Source organism: Sinocyclocheilus grahami, unplaced genomic scaffold (genome assembly GCF_001515645.1).
Source record: "Sinocyclocheilus grahami isolate Dianchi unplaced genomic scaffold, SAMN03320097.WGS_v1.1 scaffold359.1, whole genome shotgun sequence".
NCBI lineage: Eukaryota > Metazoa > Chordata > Actinopteri > Cypriniformes > Cyprinidae > Sinocyclocheilus > Sinocyclocheilus grahami.
In genome coordinates this window covers 450,369-477,807 of record NW_015505538.1, presented here as the reverse complement: position 1 = coordinate 477,807, position 27,439 = coordinate 450,369, and the positions used below count along the sequence as shown (strand labels likewise).

General features: G+C 34.1%; 2 protein-coding genes across 2 annotated transcripts in view; one reads left to right on the top strand and one right to left on the bottom strand.

Moving 5' to 3' along the window:
- Positions 1–12,454, bottom strand: part of mfsd14ba (major facilitator superfamily domain containing 14Ba) — a gene marked incomplete at its 5' end in the record, with an annotated part of 18,488 nt that extends 6,034 nt beyond the window's left edge. The window contains 10 exon segments of the mRNA XM_071582275.1: positions 1,227–1,397; positions 3,123–3,220; positions 3,366–3,478; positions 4,860–4,931; positions 6,007–6,120; positions 8,171–8,389; positions 8,553–8,714; positions 9,699–9,821; positions 11,180–11,278; positions 12,257–12,454. Coding sequence (XP_071438376.1) covers positions 1,227–1,397; positions 3,123–3,220; positions 3,366–3,478; positions 4,860–4,931; positions 6,007–6,120; positions 8,171–8,389; positions 8,553–8,714; positions 9,699–9,821; positions 11,180–11,278; positions 12,257–12,454 — 1,369 coding nt within the window.
- Positions 12,455–18,961: 6,507 nt separating this feature from the next.
- The window catches only part of LOC107548983 (tip elongation aberrant protein 1), an 11,773-nt gene continuing 3,295 nt past the window's right edge, over positions 18,962–27,439 (top strand). Inside the window, exons 1-11 of the mRNA XM_016229862.1 lie at positions 18,962–19,272; positions 19,353–19,425; positions 19,523–19,565; positions 19,679–19,757; positions 20,792–20,880; positions 21,002–21,148; positions 22,784–22,835; positions 23,064–23,164; positions 23,291–23,376; positions 25,426–25,507; positions 25,627–25,712. Coding sequence (XP_016085348.1) covers positions 19,211–19,272; positions 19,353–19,425; positions 19,523–19,565; positions 19,679–19,757; positions 20,792–20,880; positions 21,002–21,148; positions 22,784–22,835; positions 23,064–23,164; positions 23,291–23,376; positions 25,426–25,507; positions 25,627–25,712 — 900 coding nt within the window. The 5' untranslated portion in view covers positions 18,962–19,210. The remainder of the gene's footprint in view (positions 19,273–19,352; positions 19,426–19,522; positions 19,566–19,678; positions 19,758–20,791; positions 20,881–21,001; positions 21,149–22,783; positions 22,836–23,063; positions 23,165–23,290; positions 23,377–25,425; positions 25,508–25,626; positions 25,713–27,439) is intronic.

The following is a 27,439-nucleotide window of genomic DNA, read 5'->3' as shown; positions in this document are numbered from 1 at the left end:
GCCAAAACGGCATTTATTGTTTGAATACTGCAATACAATGGACATAATTTGAAATCTGAGACTTTGTTTCATATTAAAAGTATAAAAGCACAATGCTTATTGCGATATATTGGATGAGAAGTGCCCTTCAATGTTCCGTCCATTAACTGAAAACAGGCTAGAATAATCAATTCTTGGGATTTAAGAATCGATATCGTTCCGTAAAAATGAGAATCGATTAATATCAAGATATCGATATTTTTTACCCAGCCCTATTAAATATATCAAGTAGTGAAAGTGACATGTGGCCAAGTATTATATTATGTATTATATATACTATTATATAATAATATATACTGTGTTTTACAAAATATGTCACATTTTTAACGAACCAAGTTTATTTGTATAGCGCATTTCCCACATGCTGGAAGATTGTTTAAATAAATACATTTAGGCTTGGTGTTTATAAGAAATGTTGTTAATAATCAACGCCACTATAGGCTAAATAATGTTTGTTTTTTTACTTAGGCCTATATTTTTAATTCCTGTTCTGAATAACATGCAATTTAAAGGATTTGCTGTCGAGTGAAGGAAACTAAAATACATGTTTATAGTGTTTGTAAACGTTTCGTTCTGTTTACCGGTATTTTACATTACTTATGATTGTAATGACATTTTACTTATACGCAGATGCGAAATTATATATTATTTTTATAATCATAATTCCTAAACATTAAAAATAAACACTGAAAATGCCATGCAGGGAGCACTTTTAAATGATGATGCAAATTAATGAATAGAAGTAAAATGGTTTTATGCAAAATAATGTAGCAGATGTGTTATATATTTTTATTACATATAATATATACAGTATATAATTTTGACATTGCTTTGTACGAAATAGATCATATATAGCAATATCATTTTTATTTTTATATTTTTAATTTTGGTTATATTTTGCTCTTAAATTGATTTATATACATAAACATTTATATTTATATGATCATTTTTATAATTATTATTATTTATTTGCTTTTATATTTTTTATTTTTTTATTTATATTTAAAAGTTAATGTTTTATGTCATTGCAGCCAAATAGATTAAATAATTACATTAATAAATAAACATTATAACCATTAAAAATGCCATGCATGGAGTGCCTTTGAGTGATGATGCAAATGAATCACTGAATCCATGTTTTGAACTGATTCACTGAAGCAATTTCAAATTCTTCCTGTATAACAGACAGACTGACACCTGTACCTCTGTGGAGGTCTGTAGTGGGATGGCGTAGTCGGGCTGGATGGTGGTGATCCCACTCAACTCCACATTAAAGAGGAAGAAAATGAAGCCGTACAGTGCCGGACCCAGACCATTACAGAGCCCCCGAATCCCTGTTATCATGCCCTGAACCAGACCTGAGGTAATACAACACACACGGATGGAAAAACAGCTCATATGCACAACAAACTCCTAATGCCTTAGTACAGTGGTCACCAACCCGTTGATCGCAGTGATAGTCTGAGACTGTAAACGGCCGTAAACAGAGGCCAGAGTCGCTGAAGACGGACGCAAAGAGGAGAAAATACTGTAGCAGGCAGAGCAAACTCACTGTTCACAATGCTCGAAATATAGGAAGAATATATCAATATTGAATTGGGGGTAAATGCATCACTGAAGGAAACTTCAGAAAAGTTTCGATGGCAATGGCATTTTCTTTTTCTCTTACCTCCATATTAAGTAATAATAATAGCAATAATAATTCATTATATTTATATAGCGCTTTTCTAAGCACTCAAAGCGCTTTGCATTGTGAGGGGGATCTCCTCATCCATCAACAGTAGTATTTATAAGCGCAGCGCTGCTTTGTTTACAGCGGTACCTGCTGTCAGAGACGTTCTCAATCAGCCCGTCTGCTGGTTTTGTTTCATGCAGATGTTTTATGTTGCATAATTTCACAAAGATAAAGTCAGACCGTCCTGTTTTTGCTTTAAATTAAATTTAAATAAAAAAAAGAACTGCGCTGAAGACGGACGCAAAGAGGAGAAAATACTGTAGCAGGCAGAGCAAACTCACTGTTCACAATGCTCGAAATATAGGAAGAATATATCAATATTGAATTGGGGGTAAATGCATCACTGAAGGAAACTTCAGAAAAGTTTCGATGGCAATGGCATTTTCTTTTTCTCTTACCTCCATATTAAGTAATAATAATAGCAATAATAATTCATTATATTTATATAGCGCTTTTCTAAGCACTCAAAGCGCTTTGCATTGTGAGGGGGATCTCCTCATCCATCAACAGTAGTATTTATAAGCGCAGCGCTGCTTTGTTTACAGCGGTACCTGCTGTCAGAGACGTTCTCAATCAGCCCGTCTGCTGGTTTTGTTTCATGCAGATGTTTTATGTTGCATAATTTCACAAAGATAAAGTCAGACCGTCCTGTTTTTGCTTTAAATTCAATTTAAATAAAAAAAAATAACTGCTCGTGCTACATGTGTGTATAATTTTTTGGCTGCAGGATTGTGATTGGCTACAGATATTTTTGTTTGAGACTAGTTTGCTTGTTATAGAGCAAATAAACAATAAATAAATAAATCTGCGACCACTTTTGGAATTGGCCATAAAAAAACAACAACAATCCAAATCGACCATGAAAAATCATCACTAATTAAAATACTAAATAAAAGGCCTCAGATTGCTAGTACAATCTGGGCTGTCTTTTTCTATCAGTTCTTCAATAGGTAGGTCTTGTCTTTCATAAAGGCAGTTGTCAAGGATCTTAGAAGGTCAAGGAAGGTTGGTGACCACTGCGTTAATAGAAACCAACATGAAATGAAACCGTGGACTTTCTGAATGCACAGATTGCTAGTACAATCTGGGCTGTCTTTTTCTATCAGTTCTTCAATAGGTAGGTCTTGTCTTTCATAAAGGCAGTCAAGGATCTTAGAAGGTCAAGGAAGGTTGGTGACCACTGCGTTAATAGAAACCAACATGAAATGAAACCGTGGACTTTCTGAATGCATGCTCCTGCTCTCGCAGTGCACAGTTCATTACTTGTTTTAAAGACAAATGTTGTTTTTCTTCAGTCCTTAAAGTTTTGAAAAGGTCAAATCTCGAAAGTTAGCATATAAGAGTTTACCCTGTTTATCTGGATCCGCGCTGCGTGACACTAAAGCGCTCACTGCAGGGAAGGTTATGCTGGACATGGCCGCCACCGCGCCGGCCGCCCACATCATCCTAAACAACAACACAAATAACATCAGCATAAACGACAATCGCTTCTGGACATCCAACAGAAGTGACTTGCTCTTCTTAAACCAGACGATTGTTATGTTTTATTCGCATAAGCAGGTCATTTCTCTTGATCTAGATGTTAACTCACCACGGCTCGGACCCCAAACCGTACCAGGCCAGCTGGAGAATCTGGAAACCCAGACCCAGAAGAACCGTGTTCTTGTTCCCGATGGTCCTCATCAATAAAGTCAGAAAAAGCGTCTGGCGGGAACAGGAGAGAATGAATCTTTACATTGCCCTGCATCATATTTGCTGTGCAAACTTTGGGTGTTTGGGAGTTTTTCTTGAGTTCGTCACACTTTATCACAAAATATGATGCATTTTGTAGCATTTTTGTTTCCTACGACCAATTGCAATTGCAGAAAATCTTAAATTCATAGTCATGGCATTAAATGTTGCATGCACTGCAAAAAAATTAACATCTTCCTCAGTATTGAAAAAGAAAACAAAGAACAAATATCTGTCAATGGAGAATGAAAACTTATTTTCCCTTTGAATTAAGTCAATTTTTGTTCATGTTTTAATCATAAAAATCCACTTTAAAACAAGACAAATATACTGAGGAAGAACATCACTTTTTTGCAGTGATCAGAATATAGAATAAAAGATATTTCCATCATAGTTTTTTTTTGTAAAATGAATCAAAAAGTCTGTAGGAAGTTGCTGTGCAATTCTCAGCCCATTTTCACATTTATGACATTAATTCATGCCTATTCCTGATTTTAAGGTTAGATTTATAGCCAGTGACTAGAAAATGCAAACATGAGCAGATGTTTTGGGTGTTTTACTACATCCAAACAGTGACTGACAATTACAGATTTCATGGGAAAAAAGTTTATTTATTCATAAACATGTTTTTATGTAAAGCTCTGAGACATTAAACAGACTATTTGAATATATTTTTCCACTCTTTTGCAGATTGTAAGTTAAATTATACATTTTAAATACTTGTTTTTATCATTAAAACCAAAGCGTTTAACATTCAACAGCTTTTGTTATTTTGATGAGTGCATTAAATCTGATGCATATAATTCGAAAAAAATCTTAATTCTTATTTTGTGAAAAAATATATGTGAAACATATGTTAAAAAAATAAGATTTATTCTTTTATATTTGAATTTATTATGTGATATTTATTTTTTATATTTATAAAAATATATATTATATATATTTTTTTCCCAATTTATTATATGATGTATATTATTGAACTCAGCATCATCATATTAGCTAAAATTAGGCCTTTTTTGCAAATCAGCAGACACTTTTTCCTACATGCAGGGCTGTGTTGTTATTATACTGAAACGTCATTGTTTTCATTGCTGTGTCGTATTGAATCGGAGCAAAGCTGCTAGAATTCACCTTGCTTATTGCAGGGCTAAAAATAAAACCCCTCCACTTAAATAAACCAGCTAACCCCATGCTACCTGCTCATTACAGTCCTGCCTATATTTCATTACATTTACTGTTGAACTTTTAAAGGAATTAAATTCAATTAGAAAGCGTTTGCGAGAGCCACTTTCACGAGCCGGCTCAACGACATGAGTAATAAGGCAGAGCCAAGAATATTGCCTCAATTAAATACCTGTGCCAGGATGGAGAGGATTCCCACCACGCCGATGAACACCGCGATCGTTTTGGGCGAGAAGTTAATGACCTGAGAGACACAGAGAAAGAGCAGCGTCACTATCAGTCTGCACCAGCGCGCTCGGATCCAGTGAACTCTGCTATGTCCAGTAATGAGCCGTCACTGAACTCAACTCAGCGCTCAGACAGGATGCCACTAACAATCCAGCTGAACCCGGAACATCCTGAGAACCCGACGACTGTGCGAAATAGAATTCTGTAGAACGCAACAATGTTTCAAACTGCAGTTTGCTACATTCTTGTCACATTGCATGTTTAATTAAACATGTGAAGTCCAGTTATTATATATATATATGTGTGACCCTGGAGCACAAAAGCAGTGTTAAGTCGCTGGGGTATATTTGTAGCAATAGCCAACAATACATTGTGTGGGGCAAAATTATACATTTTTCTTTTATGGCAAAAATCATTAGGATATTAAGTAAAGATCATGTTCCATGAAGATATTTTGAAAATTTCTTACCGTAAATATATCAAAACTTAATTTTTCATTAGTAATATGCATTGCTAAGAACTTAATTTGGACTACTTTAAAGATGATTTTCTCAATATTTAGATTTTTTTGCACCCTCAGATTCCAGATTTTCAAATAGTTGTATCTCGACCAAATATTGTCCTATCCTAACAAACCATACATCAATGGAAAGCTTATTTACTCAGATTATGTATAAATCTCAATTTTAAAAAATTGACCCTTATGACTGGTTTTGTGGTCCAGGGTCACAAATAATTATAAAACTAAATAAATAAATATATTATGGAAAAGAAATTGGGCGCATAACTTAATTCATTTCAAATAAATGCTGTTCTTTGGAAGTTTGGAAGTAGTATGGTAGTGTCTTTGTTTACTAATCCTACTTGTTTAGTTAATTAGAAGCATATTGCTGCTAAAACCCTTCCAGTCATCAGTGCAGCTCTATCCGAGCTAATGAATCATGGGACTGTTCGACAGTAGCAGACAGTGAAAACATGCAGCATAAACCGCTGATTAAAGTTCAATGGAAGCTGACAGCTGCTTTAATCGGGAACATTAATTATAGAATCTTTACTTTTGTTAATTAAAAACCAAGAAATAAACACCTTACCTGTCGCAGGTAGAGGAAAAAGCTGGAGTACTGACCCGCCTCGGGCAGATAGGACAGAAACACTGTGATACAGATGAGCAGAACGGTCGTGTCCTGCCCAACTTTCCGCATAGACTGTGAAGAAACACAAGAAGCATCAATAAAACGCTTAGTAAATGATAAAAGGAGTTTTGGATATCAGTATATTTTAATCATCAGTACTAGTCTGATTAGGCCAATATTGTAAGCAATATTGTATAGAGTGAGATTTATAAATATAGAACATTGCAGATAGAGAACATTTACATAAACCAGTTATATTTACATAACATTTAGACTGCCAGTCAAAAGTTTTTGAACAGTAAGATTTTTAATGTTTTTTAAAGAAGTCTCTTCTGCTCACCAGGCCTGCATTTATTTGATCCAAAATAAGCAGTAATATTGTGAAATATTTTTACTATTTAAAATAGCTGCTTTCTATTTGTATGTATTGTAAAATGTAATGTATTTCTGTGATGCGCAGCTGTATTTTCAGCATCATTACTCCAGTCTTCAGTGTCACATGATCTTCAGAAATCAGTATAATATGCTGATTTGCTGCTCATAAATCATTTATTATTAATAATATTTAAAACAGTTGAGAAAATTTTTTCTGAATTCTTTGATGAATAGAAAGATCCAAAGATCAGCATTTATCTGAAATAAAAAGCTTTTGTAACATTATACACTATTCCATTCAAAAGTTTGGAGTCAGTATAATTTTTAGTTATTTTTTTGGAAAGAAATTATAGAAATTACAACTTTTATTTAGCAAGGATGCTTTAAATTGACCAAAAGTGATGATAAAGACATTTATAATGTTACAAAAGATTTCTATTTCGGATAAATGCTGTTCTTCTGAACGTTCTATTCATCAAAGAAACCTGAAAAAAATTATACTCGGCTGTTTTCAGCATAATAATAATAATAAATGTTTTTTGAGCAGCAAATCAGCATATTAGAATGATTTCTGAAGATCATGTGACACTGAAGACTGGAGTAATGATGCTGAAAATACAGCTGCGCATCACAGGAATTAATTATATTTTAAAATATATTAAAATAGAAAGCAGTTATTTTAAAGAGTAAAAATATTTCACAATATTACTGCTTTTGCTGTATTTTGGATCAAATCATTTTAAAATCTTTAAAAAAATACATTAAAAATCTTACTTTGCAAAAACTTTTGACTGGTAGTGTGCATATCATAATTAGTGGTCGACCGATATATCGGCATTTTTCAAATATCGGCATCGGCCGATAAGTTTTTCTGTTTGGCCGATGCGTTCTAGGCGGGACTTTTATTTTGACGGCGGTGAGATTGCAGCGTCTGAGCACACAGTGTTCACATTCTCCCTCTTGTTCGCTGTCGTCGTCAACAGTTCTGTCTAATACGGATAGAAGTCGGTCTAATAATCCGATAGAACGGTTAAACAAAGGAATTAAAATGTATACAGAAAGTCTTATAACGATTGCTTTTATATTGTTAGTAATAGAAAGGCAAACATTATAATACTGTCTCGTTTGCCATCAGAATTCAGCAAATACGCATTTATATAATTTAACGAAATCTTTGAATGACTAATGAACATTTAATTTCACAAACCTTGCAAACTTAGTCGAATCCAGCTGTGAGATCTTGAAGTGTGCATGTGACCTGAATGATCGCGTGTTCTCTGCGTGACTTTCGGTCCGTGCAAATTGAATGCTTTAAACATCAAATTCGTGATTTCAAATTATGCTGCACTTTATGCATTTGCCCACTGTCATATTCATGTCATTTTCTCTGTGTGCTGTATATAAAATGAGTGTTATCTTGGCTTTATTTGAAAAAATATGATTACCAATGCACACAAACATCCCAGAATACTGAGTGCCCTGCTAGTTAGTGTTTACTTCCTTTTGAATTATATTTTTATTAAATTTTATTTATTTGTAAAAAAAAAAAAAAATACCATGTCATCTAAAGTATAAGTATGTTTATTCTACAAATTTATTTTTTAATCCATTTTCAAATGATTTTAAATTTCTTAAATGTTAATTAAAATAAATACAATTATATCGGTCACACTGCTTTCCAAGATATCGGCATCGGCTGTCAAAAAAAACAATATCGGTTGACCACTAATCATAATAATATTCTTACAGCGAACGGGTCGGCCTGCTCCCAGGAGATGGGCGCTCCCCATGTGTTGAGCCTCATCTTGTCGGGCAGTGACTCTGGGACAGCCAGCAGAATGAAGCAGATGTCGGCCAGAGCGATGAGAGTCGCCAGCAGCACCACCAGATTATCTCCGTAGCTGGCTGACAGGTACGCGCCGATGGCCGGGCTGGTGACCAGACTCGCTGCGAACGTCGCAGAAACCTGGAAGCAGATAGAAATACAACTCCTCTATCCAGCTGGGTCAAGGACACTGAATCCAGGTCATGCAGAAGAACCTTGGAAACAGAAATATCCTAAAACAGCCTCTCTGAGATTCTGAGATCTGTCCAAAATGCATTTTATATTTAATAAAAGAGCCGCTTACGAGTCCGTACGCCGTACTCCTCTCACGCACATCCGTGACGTCTGCGATGTACGCGAAGATTACGGAGAAAGTGACGGAAAAAGCGCCAGACACCGATATCATGGCAAAGTACCACCTAAAAACAAGTGAAACATGAGAAAACATGTTGATTTAAGAACAGAGCTCCCTAAACATTTTACAGTTGATTTGTGATTATTGGATAAAACATTTCAACCACATCACTACTGGTCGGACAATCAAAGTTGAGTATAACTAAAAAATATCATATTAAATATTTAATTTACTAACATCATATATTTATTAAATTACACCCATACATACACACACATATGTTATTTCTGTAATTTTATAAGTATTAATAAAGAAAATACTACAAATATTGTATTAAATATGAACACTATATAAATTCTTAATTATAATTAAATTAAAATTATTAATATTATTCATTCGCTTAATACATATGTGATTTTATAACATTTTTTAGTATAAAAATAATTTGTTATGTATATGTGTGTGAAACATTCTATTACATGTACAATCATAATTATAACATTATATACCCATTTCTATCTATCTATATATGTATATATTTATAAAATTTTTGTAAGTATAAAGAAAGAATTATTACAAATATTTTACTAAATATTACACAATCATAATTGTTAACTGTATAATGTTAATAATTGTTATGTAACAATTATATTAAATATTAACTAGAATTAAATTATAATTATATATTTATGAAAATATATATATATATAAATATAAACTTTATAACAATTTTTTTAAGTATTAATCATAATTGTTAACTGTATAATGTTAATAATTATGTAAAATATTAACTATAATTAAATTATAATTATAGATTTATGAATATATATATATATATATATATATATAGAAACTTAATAAAAAAATGTAAGCATTAAGTAATAAATTGTTACAAATAGTATATTAATTATTATTCAATCACAAAACATTATAATATATTTGTATAACATTTTTTAAATACAAAGAAAAAAATAACAAATTAAAATATTATATAATCATAATTAAGATTAAGTCATGTAAATAATTATGTTCCATAAAATATATTATTATTTATATATTTTTTTTTTTATAATTTAAAAAGAATACATTTTAAACATACATAATTAACATTATATAAAACTAACCAGTCCACTGCATTCACATCACACCACGTACCTTCACTCCCTGAATCAGGCCGTTTATTAAGAACGTGTGTTTGGGGAACGTTTCATGCAAAACCTACAAATGAAAAATGCACATTTCAATAGACAGAACAAATACAATACAATTTATATCTCATAATGAAAGGTGTGTATTTTTCCCTGGTTTTATTTGCCTTCCCAAACAACCAGAGACTAGAGATGACGGTAACCAGTGTTATTGTAGTACTATTCATAAACTACTATATTATTTATTTATATTTTGGATTTGCTTTTATTTTTAAATTTTCATTTTTATTAGTTTTATTTATTTAAATATTTCTATTTAGCTTTAATTTCTTTTTAGATCTTATTTTTTAATTTCTCATTTCTTTTATTTTTATTGTTTAATTTTTGTTTCAGTCTTTCAATTTCAAATTATTTCCGTTTTCAAGATGTCAAATTTAGAAAATTTTTGAAGTACGTTTTAGTTTTTAAATTTTTCATCTAATATTTACATTTTATTTTTTATTTCAGCTTTATTTCAATTACTGAAAATTATTTTTAATCGTTTCATTTTTAATAATAACACCGATAACCAATTTTGTCATTTTTATTAATTTTTCAAAAATCTTTCTATTTAGCATTAATTTACTTTTTATTTTAGTTGAAGTTTTTTTATCTAATATTTATATTTTGTATTCAAGCTTTATTTCAATTGCTGAAAATGGTTTGTAATAGTTTTAGTTAATATAACAGATAACCGATAGTGATGTGCTTTTGTCATTTTAATATACTTTTTAAAAAATCGACAAAGTAACGCAAAAGTAACATAATGCCTTACTTTGCATAAAAAGTAACTAATTAGGGCTGCACGATTAATCGAATGCGATTGTCATGCGCATTTTGTTTAAAAAGCCGGTTCTGTAATCAGCAGGAAATCATCATCACATGCTTTCAGATGGAGCAGCATTTACTACACAGAGCCATAGTTCACCGACAAGTTACGCAAAAAAATAAAATAAAATAAAATAAAATATCGCAGATGCTTTTATTGCGCGATTCTGAAATTGACGAATCGCCACCTCGATTCCATTTCGATTTATCGTGCAGCCCTATAACTAAGTAATGCATTTAGTTACTTTTTCATGGAGTAAAGCAATATTGTAACGCATTACTTTTAAAAGTAACTTTCCCCAACACTGGAGACCACACTGTTTGAAAACCCCAGTTCTTTAAAAAAAACATTTATTTAATTATATATATATATATATATTTTTTTTTTTTGAAGGTTTAATTTTTTGTGAGATGTTCCAGAAAAAAGATGGTGGTCTTTAACCTTATACTGACAATCATCTAGTGTGAATTTTGGCAAAAACACCTAATAGCACCTGTGATAGAAGCTTTTATGCTGATAAACGTGAACCACAAACATGCATGAGAATGAAAGCAGCTCACCAAGAGCATCGGTGTGGTCAGGAGACCCCAGGCGAAAAACTCCAGAAAGATGACCACAACAGCATGATAGACGCTCGGCTTCCCGATGCCCTGCCGGACCTGGAACATCACACACACACACACGGCTCTTTATTAATAATGCTAATCATAATCGGGAATGTGGCACATTTCCAGACTCCTCTGCTTTCAGTGGGACTCGTCTCATTGCTATTCCTCCGGACGCAAGAAATCCAGCCGTGCCAAACTCTCAGTCCACAGACGTTCACAGATTAAAGAATTCACTGTAGTGCTTAATATGCATACAGGCATTTCATCCCTTTCATACATAAAGCAGGAAACAGAGACATTAATATTTTATATTTTACTATAAATGCATGCATATATGTGTATTTAAAGTTAAATAGTTATTATACATAATTAACTTTGTGCATATGCACGTATATTTTAATAAACATTTTTATATATATAAAACAGAAACGCACATATATAATACATATATATATATTTATAAACATAAAAAAATTATATAAAATAAAAAATATATATATATGTATATTTTATATAAAATACAGCACGTACACAATACATAGCTGAGCAAAACATCAAATTAGTACATTAATATTTGTCTTATTAATAAATATACTTTATTAGAGGATGCGGAAATTAATAAATGAACGAAGATTTCGGCGTCCCCATGACAACAGACCTCGCGCGCGTGCGTCAGTTACGTAACAACCGACAGCGGCGCTTCAGTCGGCCGATGTAGCCGTTAGCATTAGCATCGCCTCATCGATCGATACATTGTCATAAAGAGCCTAAAGATTATTATGCGATGCATAACATGACAACACAACAATTCGGTCGGTGTTAGAAAAATCCAAAACGTTATGATTTGTCACGTTCGTGCGCGCGTATGTACGATTAATATGCGTACTATAAATCAATAAGCCATGTAAATACACATTTTATTATTTTAAATGTTTTACGGAATGTGTTACCGTAGCTGATATCAACACAAACAGGCGCTCCAATGAAAGAATGAGTCACAGTGACAGGTTATATCCGTGTTATTCTTACCGGATTGTCATGCTTCATTGTGATCTTCTCGACCAGCACAACGCGGCCGGTGTGTGTCGGGTCTCTCTCCCCCTGGGCCATCATCATCATCTTCTTCATCATTTCATCACATCTCACGTGAGCGACGTAACATGCGTGCGTGCGTGCGCTTCCAGCTTCACGTGCAGCCGGCCAAAAATGAGCTCCGATCGGTTGTTTAAGTCACGTCCGGTAATAAACAGACCGTGCCGATGGTGTCTTCCCCCGTCACGTGACTGCAGCGAGCAGAGCAGCTGTTGCTGAGCCAGCTTCGCATGATGCGGAGGATGCTGGTCTCGGCTGATCTGGATCAGGATGATGCGCTGGTTTCTCACTGGGCGAGTCACAGGTGCGTCACGCTCCTTTACCTTTTCAGAGGATGTTACTCACAGTGTTGCCTACATTTAGCATCTTTTCAGACTACCCTAGCAACCTTTTCTTCCAAAAGCACCTTGCAACAAATTTAGCTATTTAAAGTTTTATTTGACTACTTTTAGCAACTTTTGATAAGTGACTCAAACAATAAAAAGGCACACATTTTCCATCTAAATTTCCCAGAAAGAGGAAACCAAAGATGCCTAGAAGTACACGCATCACATGCATTAAGTTATTGCTGTTTGCAGCTGTTCAATTTGATAATAACGATAATAATTTAATAATCGTTCATTTATGATACACCTTGTACTTTTAGCCACTTTTGATAAGTGACTCAAACAATAAAAAGGCACACATTTTCCATCTAAATTTCCCAGAAAGAGGAAACCAAAGATGCCTAGAAGTACACGCATCACATGCATTAAGTTATTGCTGTTTGCAGCTGTTCAATTTGATAATAACGATAATAATTTAATAATCGTTCATTTATGATACACCTTGTACTTTTAGCCACTTTTGATAAGTGACTCAAACAATAAAACAATAATAATAATAAAAAAAACAATAAAAAGGCACACATTTTCCATCTAAATTTCACAGAAAGAGGAAACCAAAGATGCCTAGCAGTACACATCACATGCATTAAGTTATTGCTGTTTGCAGCTGTTCAATTTGATAATAATAATTGTTCATTTATGAGACACCTTGTACCTGTGATTGTTGATCAGTTAGTAGACTGTAAGAACAATATCTAGAAAAATGGAAAAGGTAGGCTTTAGTAATTTTCCAGGACATTATCCGTTATTCAACATCAATTATCCGTTGCAACCCTTTAACCCGAAAACACAAAATACAATGCGCAATTTAAAAGGCAGGTAAAAACCTGTGATTTATTTTCTTAGAGAGTAGCATACTGACTACTAATACACTGCTTAAAACTATAATTGTTCAGAATGTGTAGTTTTACTAGTTCACTAGCTAATAAAAACACTTGTAATCGTTCAGAAATGTGTAAGTGTTCAATAATCCAATGTTGTATGTAAAAAGTGATTTATATTTTAACATTATATTATCCCTCTCCCACTCCCCCGTCCCAAATACACACACACACTGTCACTTTAATCAGTCTGAATAAGCTCTTTTGCACTACAAATCTTTTTTTTTTTTCTTTTGCACTACAATCATTATATCTGCACTGTTGTCTACTTTACTGGTTTGCACTCTATCTGCCATATGCCTTGTGCTTTATATATTTTTTTTTACATTTTACCTTATTTGTATTTTGTATTTAATCTGTATTTATGTTATCTGTATGCACCCAAGGGTCTGAGAGTAACGCAATTTCAATTCTCTGTGTGTATGTGCTGTACATGTGGAAGAATTGACAATAAAGCAGACTTGACTTGACTTGATATTATGCATTTATATTATTTTACAAACAAATCTAAATTAACATATAAAAATATATTTTTTACTGAGATTTGATGTAGTGACACAATTTTGCGTCGTGATTACGCAATGACGTCACAACTTCATTTAGCAACTTTTAGCAACAAATCGACCTTCCTTTAGCAACTTCCCCTGAAAATTAGCTGGCAACGGTGGTTACTAAGGCGCGGACCAATTGTGGAAAAGTGAAGGATGACACTTCACTATTATTACAGGTTGCTATAAATAACTTTTATTAATTAATTATGTTATTTCACATATACAGTACTGGTCAAAAGTTGAGATTTTTAAATGTTTTTGCAAGAAATTTAACCAAAGCTGCATTTATTAAACACAGTATAAACGGTGATATTGTGAAATAATATTACAATCCTATGTGTTCTCTATTTGAATATATTTTCAAATCTAATTTATTCCTGTAAGGGCAAAGCTGAATTTCCAGTAGGGCTGTGCGATATTGAAGAAAAATGCGATATGCGATAACTCATTAAGCGTTAGTGTTAGTTCTGGCAGGCCACGTGAGTCAAGCTTGCATCAGGTGATCACATCTACCTATAGCAACACGACACCGATCGCGGCATTCCTATATAAGCTGTATTCAGTATTATTCAGCAGCTTTTCAGCTTGCTCCGGAGCAAATTACCCTCCTCCATCCCCAGCTCCTCCTTTCGCCACAGTCAGGACTTAGCTTTCTGATATTCCTTGCTAATCAGACTCCTTTATCTTGAATAAAGTGTTACACTTAAATATCATTGAGTACATTAATGATATCTGCCTTGTTCTGTTCTGTTAACCCTGGGGGGGTTATTATTGCTGCTCTCCCTGCTCATTCATGACAGTCAGTTCTGTGAACTTCTATAACTCTCTTGTGTCATATATATATGGTCATTTGTATGCATGTATGTATGTACCAAGAGTTTCTGTAAAACCACAAATTCCTTGTGTTTGCGCACACTTAAGTGGTGAATAAAGCTCATTCTGACTCTGATTCTAATAAGAAAGCACCCCTACAACAACTTCTGGAAGTGAACGGTAGTGTTTTACTCGAGCATTACATAAAAATGTCATTTTAACATGAGTTTAGGAACTGAATAATAAAAAGGAAAAATAAAACACTGCGTAGTATTTACTCTTTGAATTCAATATGCACTGATTCTTATTTAAGCTACAAAAGTTATTTAGGTAAGAGCAGTGAGTGATTTTCTCTTTGTCTTTTGTTCATGGCCCCAAATATTGCAAGCTGTAGCGATATGCATGTTGCGATATTTCGATAATTTCAATATATTGCACAGCCCTAATTTCCAGCACCCATCACTTCATGATGATCCTTCAGAAATCATTAGAGCCCTGCGCAGGACTGTTTTCTTAAAGGGATAGTTCACCCAAAAATGAAAATGATTTAAGGTGCTTTTGCACCACGTAGTTCTAGGAATTTAGTTCTAGGAACTTGCCAGCAGGGTCGTTCCTAGAGAACCAGTCGGGCAGTTTTCCTGGTTGCATTCGCACCGGCAGCGGGAACTCTGAAGCGGCCGACAGCGACGTCTTTATTCACGGCGTGGCGTTTACAAACATCAATAACCGGTGAATGGAGGACGCCGCGATCGCAGCTGTTTTTGTTGTGTGTCACGGGGTTTCATGATAACGGAGATGGAATGTAATTGCACAATTTACATGATTGAAAGAGCATGTGTTGCAGTGTTATCATCAAGGCTGAGAAAAGAACACAACACTGCAGACAGCAGAAATGCTGTTATGGTTGTCTTCCATGTTCGTGGAGTAAATATGTTTACATGGCTTTTTAAAAATGCAGAGTATCCGGTGTTTCGTATGTGTCTGGCCAATCCGCGTATACTTACGTCACTGGTAGTTCCTATAGAACTCATTTAGAGCCTACTCTGAAGTAGGAGCTAAATTAGTTCCCCCAAATGTAGAACTGAATACGTTCCTAGTTCCTGCGGTGCTAACATGCCAAAAAGCGGGAACTTCCACCAATAGTTCTCGGAATTATGAAAAGGTCCCTCTGGTGCGAAAGCGCCTTTACTCACCCTCAAGCCAGTGTATATGGCTTTCTTCTTTCAGACGAATACGATCGGAGTTATATTAAAAAATGTCCTGGCTCTTCTAAGCTTTATAATGGCAGTGAATGGGTGTTGAGATTTTGAAGTCCAATAAAGTGCATCCATCCATCATAAAAAGTGCTCCACACGGCTCCGGAGGGTTAATAAAGGCCTTCTGAAGCTAATCAATGCATTTGTTTAAGAATAATATCCATATTTAAAACTTTATAAACCATAATTTCTAGCTTCCGCTAACTCACGAGAGAGTGGCGGGAGGTTGTCATGGCAACCAGATACATTGTACGCAAATAACGTCTGCGCTTCTATTTTGCTACACTAAACTTAGCAATAAACACATTGAAAATAAGGCACAATAAACATGTCTGTCAAAACTATCTCAAAGGAAGCTGAAGTTAAGCAAATCAAAGAGTGAATTACTCATCCACTGTTTTTAAAACCGACGTTTGTTGGGCTTGATTCAAGATAATGCACAATGGCAGGCGCACACTTTCTATTTAGTCTTACTGAAAATAGACGATAAACAGTTTATATTCTAAAATCTATTTATAGGTTGTGTTCTGTAACATTTGGATGTAAGTGACCTGCTTAAAAGTAGAACACCTTTATCTGAAGCATGGCATTGGCATCTTCATCTGAGTTTTTTCGTTATTCGTTTTTTGTTAAAATATCTTTTTTTCTGTTCCGAAGATTACTGCTTTCCGCGTTGAAGACATCCAACACAAATCTACGAACATATTCAGGAGAGCATATTCAGGTTTATTGCTAACTAGTGAAACACTCCATTACCAAAAGTTAAAGAGGGTAAACTTTATCATTAAACTGAATTGTGCACGTCTGTTTTAAACACTTCGGCTACCTTATATGTTCTTACTCCACACATATTAAAAGCATGCCGTTTTCTAGTGTATTTAACTTCTCAGGTAATATCAATGGTATGACCTATTTCACCATTGTATGGTTCTTTTTTTTTTTTTTAAGACCAATGATATTGGACCCATTCACTTTTACCGTCTCTAATTCAGCGCAATTTGTCTGTTCACTTTTCAGAGTGCCGTCAGTCAAATCCATTCCACTTGTGGAATGCCCTAATAAAATAAACTCCATTCCGCGTTTTAGCTACAGCCTTGACTTCCACGCTGCTGCTTCCTCAAATCCATTCCACTTGGCTCATTCAGAGTCCATATAAAATTCAACCGTACGGTGGCCGAGAGAGCTCAATAAAAAACTTGACTCTTCTGAAGTTACATTGTGTACTAAGACCGACGGAAAATGAAAAGTTGGGATTTTCTAGGCCGATATGGCTAGGAGCTATACTCTCATTCCGGCATAATAATCAAGGAACATTGCTGCTGTTCCATGGGTGCAGCAGGCGCAATGATTTTACGCAGCGCCTGAACATAGGCTAACTTCCGTCAACATAACCAGCATGACCACCTGCTTGCACAGGGAGCGTGCTGGGGACTATTTTCAGGTGCTGCGTAATATAATTGTGCCTGCTGCACCCATGGTACGGCAACAAAGTTCCTTGATTTGTACACGATGTAACTACAGAAGAGTCAAGTTTTAAGTAGGAAAAATATAGAAACTCTTTGGTCATTTTTGAGCGAGATGCTAACGGTCTAATCAGATTCAATGATCTATGCTAAGCTACAGTTAAAAGTGCTACCGCCAGACCCGGAGATCGGCTGAATGGATTCGAAAACGGTAAAACTCAACTGTTTAACTCTAGGGGAGTTGGAAAATGAGCCTATTTTAAAAAATAGTGGAGTGTTCCTTTAAGAAAACACATGCAAATAGAAAAAGCACTAGCAAAGTTAGAAAACACATGTGCTGCAAATACTCACAACACAACCAAATAGCATTGCAAGTAGCACAGACCACAACGGAACCCTTACGAAAATTAACATGGTTTTACTATAAATTAAACCTAAAGAACCATGGTTACTATAGTTAAACCATGGTAACCACAAATTAACCATGGTTTTGCTACACTAACCATAGTTTAAACGTGGTATTTGTACAACTTTGGTTATGAAATGGTTATCAATACAAAAACATGGTTACTACACTTTTACTATAATAAAGGTTAATTTTCATAAGGGTTGTTGGGGCCCCATTGAAACATTTCCCTTACGAAAATTAACCATGGTTTTATTATAGTAAAAGTGTAATTACCATGGTTTTGACATATTATTGACTACCATTTGTATAACCACAGTTTTAACTACTAATATCATGGTTAAACTATGGTTAGTGTAATAAAGCGATGGTTAATTTGTGCTAATTTGTGCATTTGTTTGTAATAGTAAAACCATGGTTAATTTTCGTAAAGGAAGTTGTAAGTTACCCAGCTTACATAATGTTTCACAGTTACAGTAATTGTGTATTTCGTTGGCTTATTTAAGCTAATAATATCCAAAAAAGGTAAGGAATCATATGATCAGGATGTTAAAATAAACAAAAATCTCACCTTTCAGAGCAGAAATTGCTAAACATGTCCCAGCCAGGTTCGTCACTTGCGCTTCCCTTAATCTGTGAGTATTTGCAGCGCGTTTCTGTTTATTATTTTTTTTACTTAAAAGTGTGTTTCGTTGTGTAGCCTGTGATAAGGACCTTTTATAAAATGAAATGACAGATTATGTAGTTTTATAACATATAACATTTTATTTAAATGCGTTTTATTCTCTCTGTGATAAAGACCTTTTAAAAAAATATATAAAAACAGATGTAGTTTTATAAAATAAATATATTGTTGAAGCAATTTGTCTTAAAGCTTAATTATGTTTGTGGTTAGCCTCCATTAAGTGAAATGGGTCCCTGTGGCAGCAGATCTGTTAGCATGATGAGCTGCTGAAGTTTGTTTATCTGTATCACTTGGCAACACTTTCCTCATCTTACCTCTGCTAGAGACACTGCACCTGTGTGTGAATGAATCCCGAAGGACAGGAAAACATTTAGCTCATGATACGCTCCCTGCTGATTATCACAGGACATAGATTAAAGAAATTAATTGTAAGACAATAACTACACTAAAATGGCTTTAGCGAGTGGACATTGGGTCGACAAGGACATCGCAGGAGTCCCACCAAGCCCACGGTGAGTTCATTCTGCTTGCAGATGTTTATGCCGTAAGGAGAAAAAAAAATGAAAATAAGCATTATACGTATCATTCACAGATATGGCCATGCAATGACTGCAGCAGGAAATATCGCTTTCTTGTTTGGAGGAGCATCCAGCGCGATCACAGAGGTGTGTGAATCTAATAAACCGCTGAAAACTGCTCTTTGTGTTCATAAAGATTATTGATCCAAACATAATGCCTGTGCAACTGTGTTTTTATCCTTAGGACGATCCTCCAATTTATCTGAATGACTTTTACATGGTTACAGGTACCTTTGGTGAAATATTTCGCTGTTAACACATAAGTGAATGGTTTTGCTAAACGTATTATTGATTTCAGGATGGTTTGGAACTTTTCAAGTGTATTTTTCTTCTGTTTTAGTTTCACCTAATCGAGTTACATGGGAGCTGATGCCTCAGAAAGGTGACGTTCCCACAGCGAGAGAGGGACACACTTTGTGGTAATAAGAGAGTTCATGTATTAATATTTAAAGCTAAAACTTCCACTGTTCAAAATTTGGGGTCAGTAAGATTTTAATGTTTTTCAAAGAAATCTCTTATTCTCACCAGGGCTGCATTTATTTGATTAAAAATGCAGTAAAAATTGTGAAATATTATTACAATTTCAATTGCCTGTTTTCTGTTGTAATATATTTTAAATTGTAATTTATTTCTGTGATCAAAGCAGAATTTTCAGCATCAGTCTTCAGTGTCACATAATCCTTCAGAAATCATTCATTCTAATTTCTTTATTATATTTTAAATATATATTTTATTTAAATATTTCAAATGTATTTGATGAGTATTTTTTCCCTCCATATATATATATATGGTGCATAGTGAAATGTTTTTAACTGTGCTTTTTTTAATTTAAACTAACCTGAACCAAATATGAAGTGTGAGAAAAGAAAAGAAAAAACAGGGAACAAAAAAAGAAAGCCAAGCTAAATATTACATTAAAAAACGAATAAATTATTTATTACAAAAATTAAAACAATAAATGAATAAAACAATTTATTGTAAAATATAAAAACAAATAAATGAGTTTTGAGTTCATTTATTTAATCGTGTTTATATTTTATAATACATTTATTTAATCAAAAACAGCGTAAACTTGTGAAATATTATTGCAATTTCAAATAACTGTTCTATTTTAATATGCTGATTTGCTGCTCAAAAAACATTTATTATTATTTATATTGAAAACATTTTCGCTGCTTCATATTTGTGTGATAAACCGCGATACATTTTAGTTTTCAGGAATAATTTAATGAATAGAAAGTTCAAAAGAACAGCATTTATTTGAAACAGAAATGTTTTGTAACATTATAAATGTCTTTACAGTCAATTTTGATCAATTTAATGCGTCCTTGATGAATAAAAGTATTAATTTCCTTTAAAAAAAAGTCTTACTGGCCCCAAACTTTTAAACAGTATGTACATAAAAAAAAGTTTTTTTGTAATTTTCAAAACCACACTTTTCCTTTTCCCATAGTGTCGTTAAAGGAAAACTCTACTTGTTTGGAGGTTCCTCTCATCCTGAAGCTGAAGAGTGTCTCCCAGGCGTCTATTGCTTTGACATTGGTGAGACACTAGACCTTTAATTCTGTAAATGCATGTGATTTCTAGATTCAAATGAACAGCTTGTGTTGTTGTCGTTATGTTAAGATGCTTGAGTTTTGATGTGGATTGTCTTGTGCGTCAGTGGCGTTGACGTGGGAGAAGCTGCTGACTGGAGGAGTGTGTCTGCGGACTCTGAGACACAGTGCAGCGGCTCTGGGAGAGAATATCTATGTGTACGGAGGGATTCTGGACAGCGTCCCTACGGATGACCTCATGATGTTCAACACCGGTCAGTACTGTGAGCACCGCATTATTAGACTTGTCCAGTGATTTAAAGTAGTGTAAAGTACAATTCAGAGAGTGTTTGAAAAGAAAGACGCAACAGAAACATATACAAATGATCTTTTTTTGAATGATAACCCTATAAAGCTACTGTATTATATTTGAAACTCAAATTTCTAATGCCTTTAAATGATCAACATGATCAAAACTTTGCTGCTGAACCTATTTCACACAATCTTTACATGCCTTCTGTCGTCTGATTGATAGTTTAGAGTTTATTCAGTCAAAGCTCTTGTAGTGTAACTGTAGCTGGAGCGTCTCGTGTCAAATCTTGAGTGATTTTGATCAAGTAAACGTGAGAATAAGTGCAGTCATATCTGCAGATGCACTCTTACTGGACTGAAACAGCTCAGCTTTACTTGATTCTCCATCAATCATGTTTTAGAGTCTGAAATCTGATCCTCAGGATCTTTTGAGGAGCGTTTGTTTCCAGAAGCTTTACTTTCACTGTTCCTCAGCGGAGGAATGATCTTCACAAGCCTCCAGAACATCTCACATCTTCTGAGGAGCCTTTATTTCTTCAGCTCTCAATCACTGCATTATATGTTTGGAGCATTTCACTCTCATCTCACTGAGACCGATTACTGGAGATATAGAGCGATGACTGATATTTAGAGCATTTTATGTGAATATCTGCTCTACTGTTATAAAGATCTCATTAATTTACATTACAAGCATATATATATGTGACCCTGGACCGCAAAAGCAGTCATAAGGGTCAATTTATCGAAATTGAGATGTATACATCATCTGAAAGCTGAATAAATAAGCTTTCCATTGATCATATCCTTTGTTATGATAGGACAATATTTGGCCGAGATACAACTATTTGAAAATCTAGAATCTGAGGGTGCAAAAAAATCTAAATATTGAGAAAATCATCTTTAAAGTTGTCCAAATGAAGTTCTTAGCGATGCATATTACTAATCAAACATTAAGTTTTGGTATATTTACGGTAGGAAATTTACAGAATATTTGTAACTGTGAAACATGATGTTTGCTTAATATCCTAATGATTTTTGGCATAAAAGAAACATTGATAATTTTGACCCATACAATGTATTGTTGGCTATTGCTACAAATATACCCCAGCGACTTAACACTGCTTTTGTGCTGCAGGGTCACGTATCAGCATTTAAGGCAAATTGCATATTTTTGCTCAGTTTGGGCCTCTGAATATAATTGAGCTGTTTTTTTTAACCATAAAAACCTGATGGATCAAATATGATACTCAACAAAAAAACACATATGAGACTTTTTATTTTAGATTTTGTCTAAAGGTTCAATAAGCTGTTACTTTTTTTTTTTAAAGAAAGAAAAAAACAAAAAACAAAAATACTTTTTCTGTCTATTATTTCATATGTCAGGCTTTACAGGGTTAAATCGTTTTTAAAAAAAATAGTTCATGCGTAAATGAAAATTCTGTCATTATTTACTCTCTCGTGTCGTTCCAAACTCAAAAAAAATACTATAAAAGCACCATGAAAGTCACAAATCAGATCCAAATTTAATTGTTTTCATTTTTTGATTAACTATTTTGTCAATAGTAACTTACAGTATGTCGATGCTTTACTTCGTTCAGTGTCGTTGAATTGGATGCCTATTAAAACTACAGGAGCTCTGCCTTCAGCAAGGTAAATACTGATCTGACTGTAGATGTAAAACTGTGTGTAGAAAAACATATAAAAGGGCATATATTGTAAATGTATGATTGTTGGAAGTGAAGCTGTAATTGTCGGCCATCTGTTCAAAGCTGCAGTTTTATCAGCTGTGTTTATTTGGTGCTTTTTCTCTTCCAGAGACTCAAGCTCAGCATCTGCTGTCTTTCCATCTGACCGCCTTCTTCTGCTTCTCTTCTTTAGATATGGTCATTCATTAGCTGTGGTCGGTGAGCAGATATTCCTGTTTGGTGGATGTTCAGAGGACGGGACTCAAACCAAAGACATGTGCGCACTGAATACAGGTACAACACTGGGAATACTGCCGATTCATTATTTCACATAGTAAAGATTGCAGTTGAAGTGGAAAGACTCATTTACACAGCGTGAACGACTGACTGTAATGAACTAGTGAATGTTTTTTCTCATAGAGACTCTGGTGTGGGAACAGTGTAAGGTTAAAGGAGAGGCTCCTGTTGTTTGTGCCGGTCAAACCTTTACATCACATCATGACAAGGTAAAACAGGTTTAGTTTACTGGAGTCATGTTAAAGACTAGATTTAAGTTGTTTTTCTTTCTTTCTTTTCTATTCTTTTGGAAAGAAATTTATATTTTTATTCTGCAAGGATGCATTAAATTGATCAAAAGTGACAGTAAAGGCATTTATAATTTTACAAAAGATTTCTATTTCAAATAAATTATGTTCTTTTGAACTTTTTATTCATCAAAGAATCCTGAAAAATAAAATGTATTAGTGTTTCCACACAAACATCAACTGTTTTCAGCATTGATAATAATCAGAAATGTTTCTTGAGCAGCATATCAGCATGTTAGAATGATTTCTGATGGATCTTGTGACACTGAAGACTGGAGTAATGATGCTGAAAATTCAGCTTTGATCACAGAAATAAATAATTTTTTTAACATGTATTCAAATGGATAAGAGTTATTTTAAATTGTAATAATATTTCAAATTTTACAGAATTTTTGATCAAATAAATGCAGCCCTAGGGAGCATAAGCAACTTCTTTCAAAAAAAGAAAAAAAATCATCCTGACCCCAAATTTTGATCAGTGGTATTTAAGAGAGAGTGTATGCTTTCGATGCTGTGACTAGGGGTGGGCGATATACCACTAGACATGATTAACCGGTAGAAATTTGTCAACCAGTAGAGATTTTGGACTATCGTCTCTATCGCGGTTACACGCTCACGTGATGTTCCTGTGCCTCGTGGTCATGAAAACTTCTTGTGTGCATGCGTTTTAAGCATTGGGGTTTAAAAACAAGTGATTTTAAGCCATTGAAGCGCAATCAGCAGCGAAAGAGAACTCATTTCTCTATATGCTGAACTGGATGACGACACCACTGAATCATCAATGAACTGACTTGTCCTCTTGCATTATTGACAAACTATTTTCCTGTTTCACACTGTAAAGCTGCTTTGACACAACCAGTATTGTATGAAGCGCTATACAAATAAAGGTGACTTGAATTGTCTTGACTTATGCGTGTGCTGTCAGAGACAGAGAGGCATGCACATGTAAAGACGGCGCTCCTAGAGCACGGGAGTATTGAACTGTGTTATTTTTGCAGCTTTATAGGCCGTGAACAGTTAAATACACACACTTGTATGCGTCAAAATGCCCGTCTTTGCAAGTATCCTTGTGAACATAATAATTTAACAATTTAGCAAACAGCCGAGAAAGAAAACACATGTGTAACAGTATATTAGATCCAGGCAGCTCTTAAAGTGACAGCAGTCTAATATTCCTGCTGTCTGTCATTCATGTTAATCAAACAACAAAAGAGAGAAAATCTCTCACTGCTCTTTACTTAATCACTTTTGTAACTTTAATAAGAAGAAATATATATTTAATAATTTACACAGTGAAGAATATGCTTTTGTTCATTTGATTACTGTACACAATGTATGTAGCATTTCTTAATTATTTTGTTCTACTGTAGTTTTTTTGTCCTATTGCTTGTAATTAGTTTCTTATAGTTATTTAATCACTGACTGTTTACTTGTCTTTTTAAAAAAAAAAAAGTAGGCTAGTATTAGTGTTTTGTGATATTGACACTGGTGAAGAATACTGACATTTCTATTGTATAAAAAAAAATGATATCATAAAGACCTTATATAAAGCAAAAAAAATACTATATTGTGATATATATATCGTTAACGTGAAATAAAATTACTCATATCGTGATATAACATTTTGGTCATATCGCCCACCTCTAGCTGTGACACAGGAATAAATGACATTTTAAAATATATTAACAAAAAATAAACACTTATTTTAAATTGTAATAATATTTCACAAAGTTGTTTGCTCAGTAAATTCAGTGTTGATGAGAAATAGAGACCTATTGCAAAAACATTAAAAGAAATTATTTTTTATAAACATTTATATATTCACAAACTTTTAAACAGCAGTGTGTACAATTTCTGAAATACATGCGAATAAGTGAAAAAAACGGCACAAACTGAAGTTTAATTACTTAGAGTTTTAAAACAAGTTTGAGCGAAGGTAGTAATGATGCTTGAACAAATGTTTTGATTCAGGATATTTACTTGCTCGGAGGAACCATCACTAATCCAGATGGAGTGGTATCATCAACAAATGAAATTCACAAATTAAGCATCGGTAAGATGAGAAGCAAAACTGAGACTGATGTTCTGCTGCCAAGAGCCTCCTGTTTTCTCATAGTAGTTTGCAGTGAAGGAACAGATACTAACACTGTTACACTCTTCCTGTTTTACCAGCAAAGATGAAATGGAAAGTACCGCTGTATGTCGGCATCCCTCCCTCCAGACGTCACAGACACACGGCTTTCATCGTCCACAGTCATGTATGTGTGTGTTAATGTGGGCTTTTACATACAGTACCTTTCAAAAGTTTAGACACTCAACTGTTTCTAATAATCACCAAAAACAATCTGAAGGCTTTTGCTTAAATGACTGCCATTTTTATTAGATTGTTTTTAATGGAGAAGAGATTGAAGGGAAGCATCATAAAATGCTCGTGTTCCTCCTTCAGTGGTGTTTCAAAGCATCCCATGATGCACCTCATGAAGTTGTTGAATGTCCAGGGGTGCGTTTCCCGTACAATGACGTAACTCAGTGATTAACCACCATAGTACGATGCATTGTTGTGGAAACTAACCAGCCAGTCACGACTGTTTCCCGAACACGGTCGCATCTCTGTCGTTTGAACCACATTAGTTCAACAATTTAGGGCCGTTGTTAATGGCGTCGCACGCATTTGGTGGAGGCATAACTTCTGCTAATGAATTGATTCGAGATCTCTAAGATGCTGTTGTATTGAACAATATGACTAGTTACTATGTTTTGTTCCATGTCATTTTGCTTTATTTGATGTTTGATTCATCGTGGGTTTCCTCCTACGTCATATCCGGGGTTCCTTTAGACATTTATGCACATGCGCACTCTTCAAAAACAACGTTTATTGAGGACGCGCTAAAATGTATATATATTTATGTTCCTGTGGCTCAGTGGTAGAGCATTGCGTTAGCAGCGCAAAAGGTCATGGGTTCAATTCCCAGGGAACACACATACTGGTAAAAAAATGTATAGCCTGAATGCACTATAAGTTGCTTTGGATAAAAGCATCTGCTAAATGCATAAATTTAATTAAATTTAAATTAAATAGAATGGAAGTTATAGATTGTACTGCATGTTAGCTTACTTATTGTGACAAAGAGCATAATTTATTTAAGTCCATATGTCTTACTAACAAGAAACTATGCTTCTAACCACAGGTCGAGAGCTGTAGTTCCTACCACGTAAGTTTGCGACACTGTTTGCGGACGTTTGTTTGAACTATGGTTTCGGGAAACACCGAATCGTTGAACTATGCTGGCATCGGTGGAACTTGCGACCATAATTGGCTAACGATGCTTTTGGGAAACGCGCCCCAGAATGAGCAGAGCTGGAATATAAACGAAGGAGAAGTTCAAATATAAGAGTTTTTGTTTTTGTCGCAAAAATTTATTCCCAGACTAACATTTGTGTTATTATTATTCATCACTTTACTACGGAAGCCCGGTTCCACCACGGCATAAAAAAATGTCAAATGTAATTGTTACTTTTTATCTCACAATTGTGAGTTTGTATCACGCAGTTTTGACTTTATAACTCACAAATGCAAGTTTATATCTCATGAATCTACATTTATAACAGGCAATTGTGAATTTATATCTCACAGTTCTGAGAAAAAAGTCAGAATTGCGACATGTAAACTCGCAATTGCAAAAAAAAAAAAAAAAGTCAGTACTTTGAGATTAAAAAGTCGCAGTTAACTTAAAAATAACTTTTTTATTCAGTGGTGGAAAAAAGCTTTCGATATGTTATTAATGTTACAACATATGAAAAATAGTCAGATGAAGAATGAGCAAATGTATCCAAATGTATGAATGCATCTATTATAGTATTTATTCATATATATATTTTTTTTATTATTTTCATATTTTCCATTTTCATTTTAATTACATTTTTAGTAATTTTGCTATGTGCTTTTATATATAATACATACATACATATATATATATATATATAC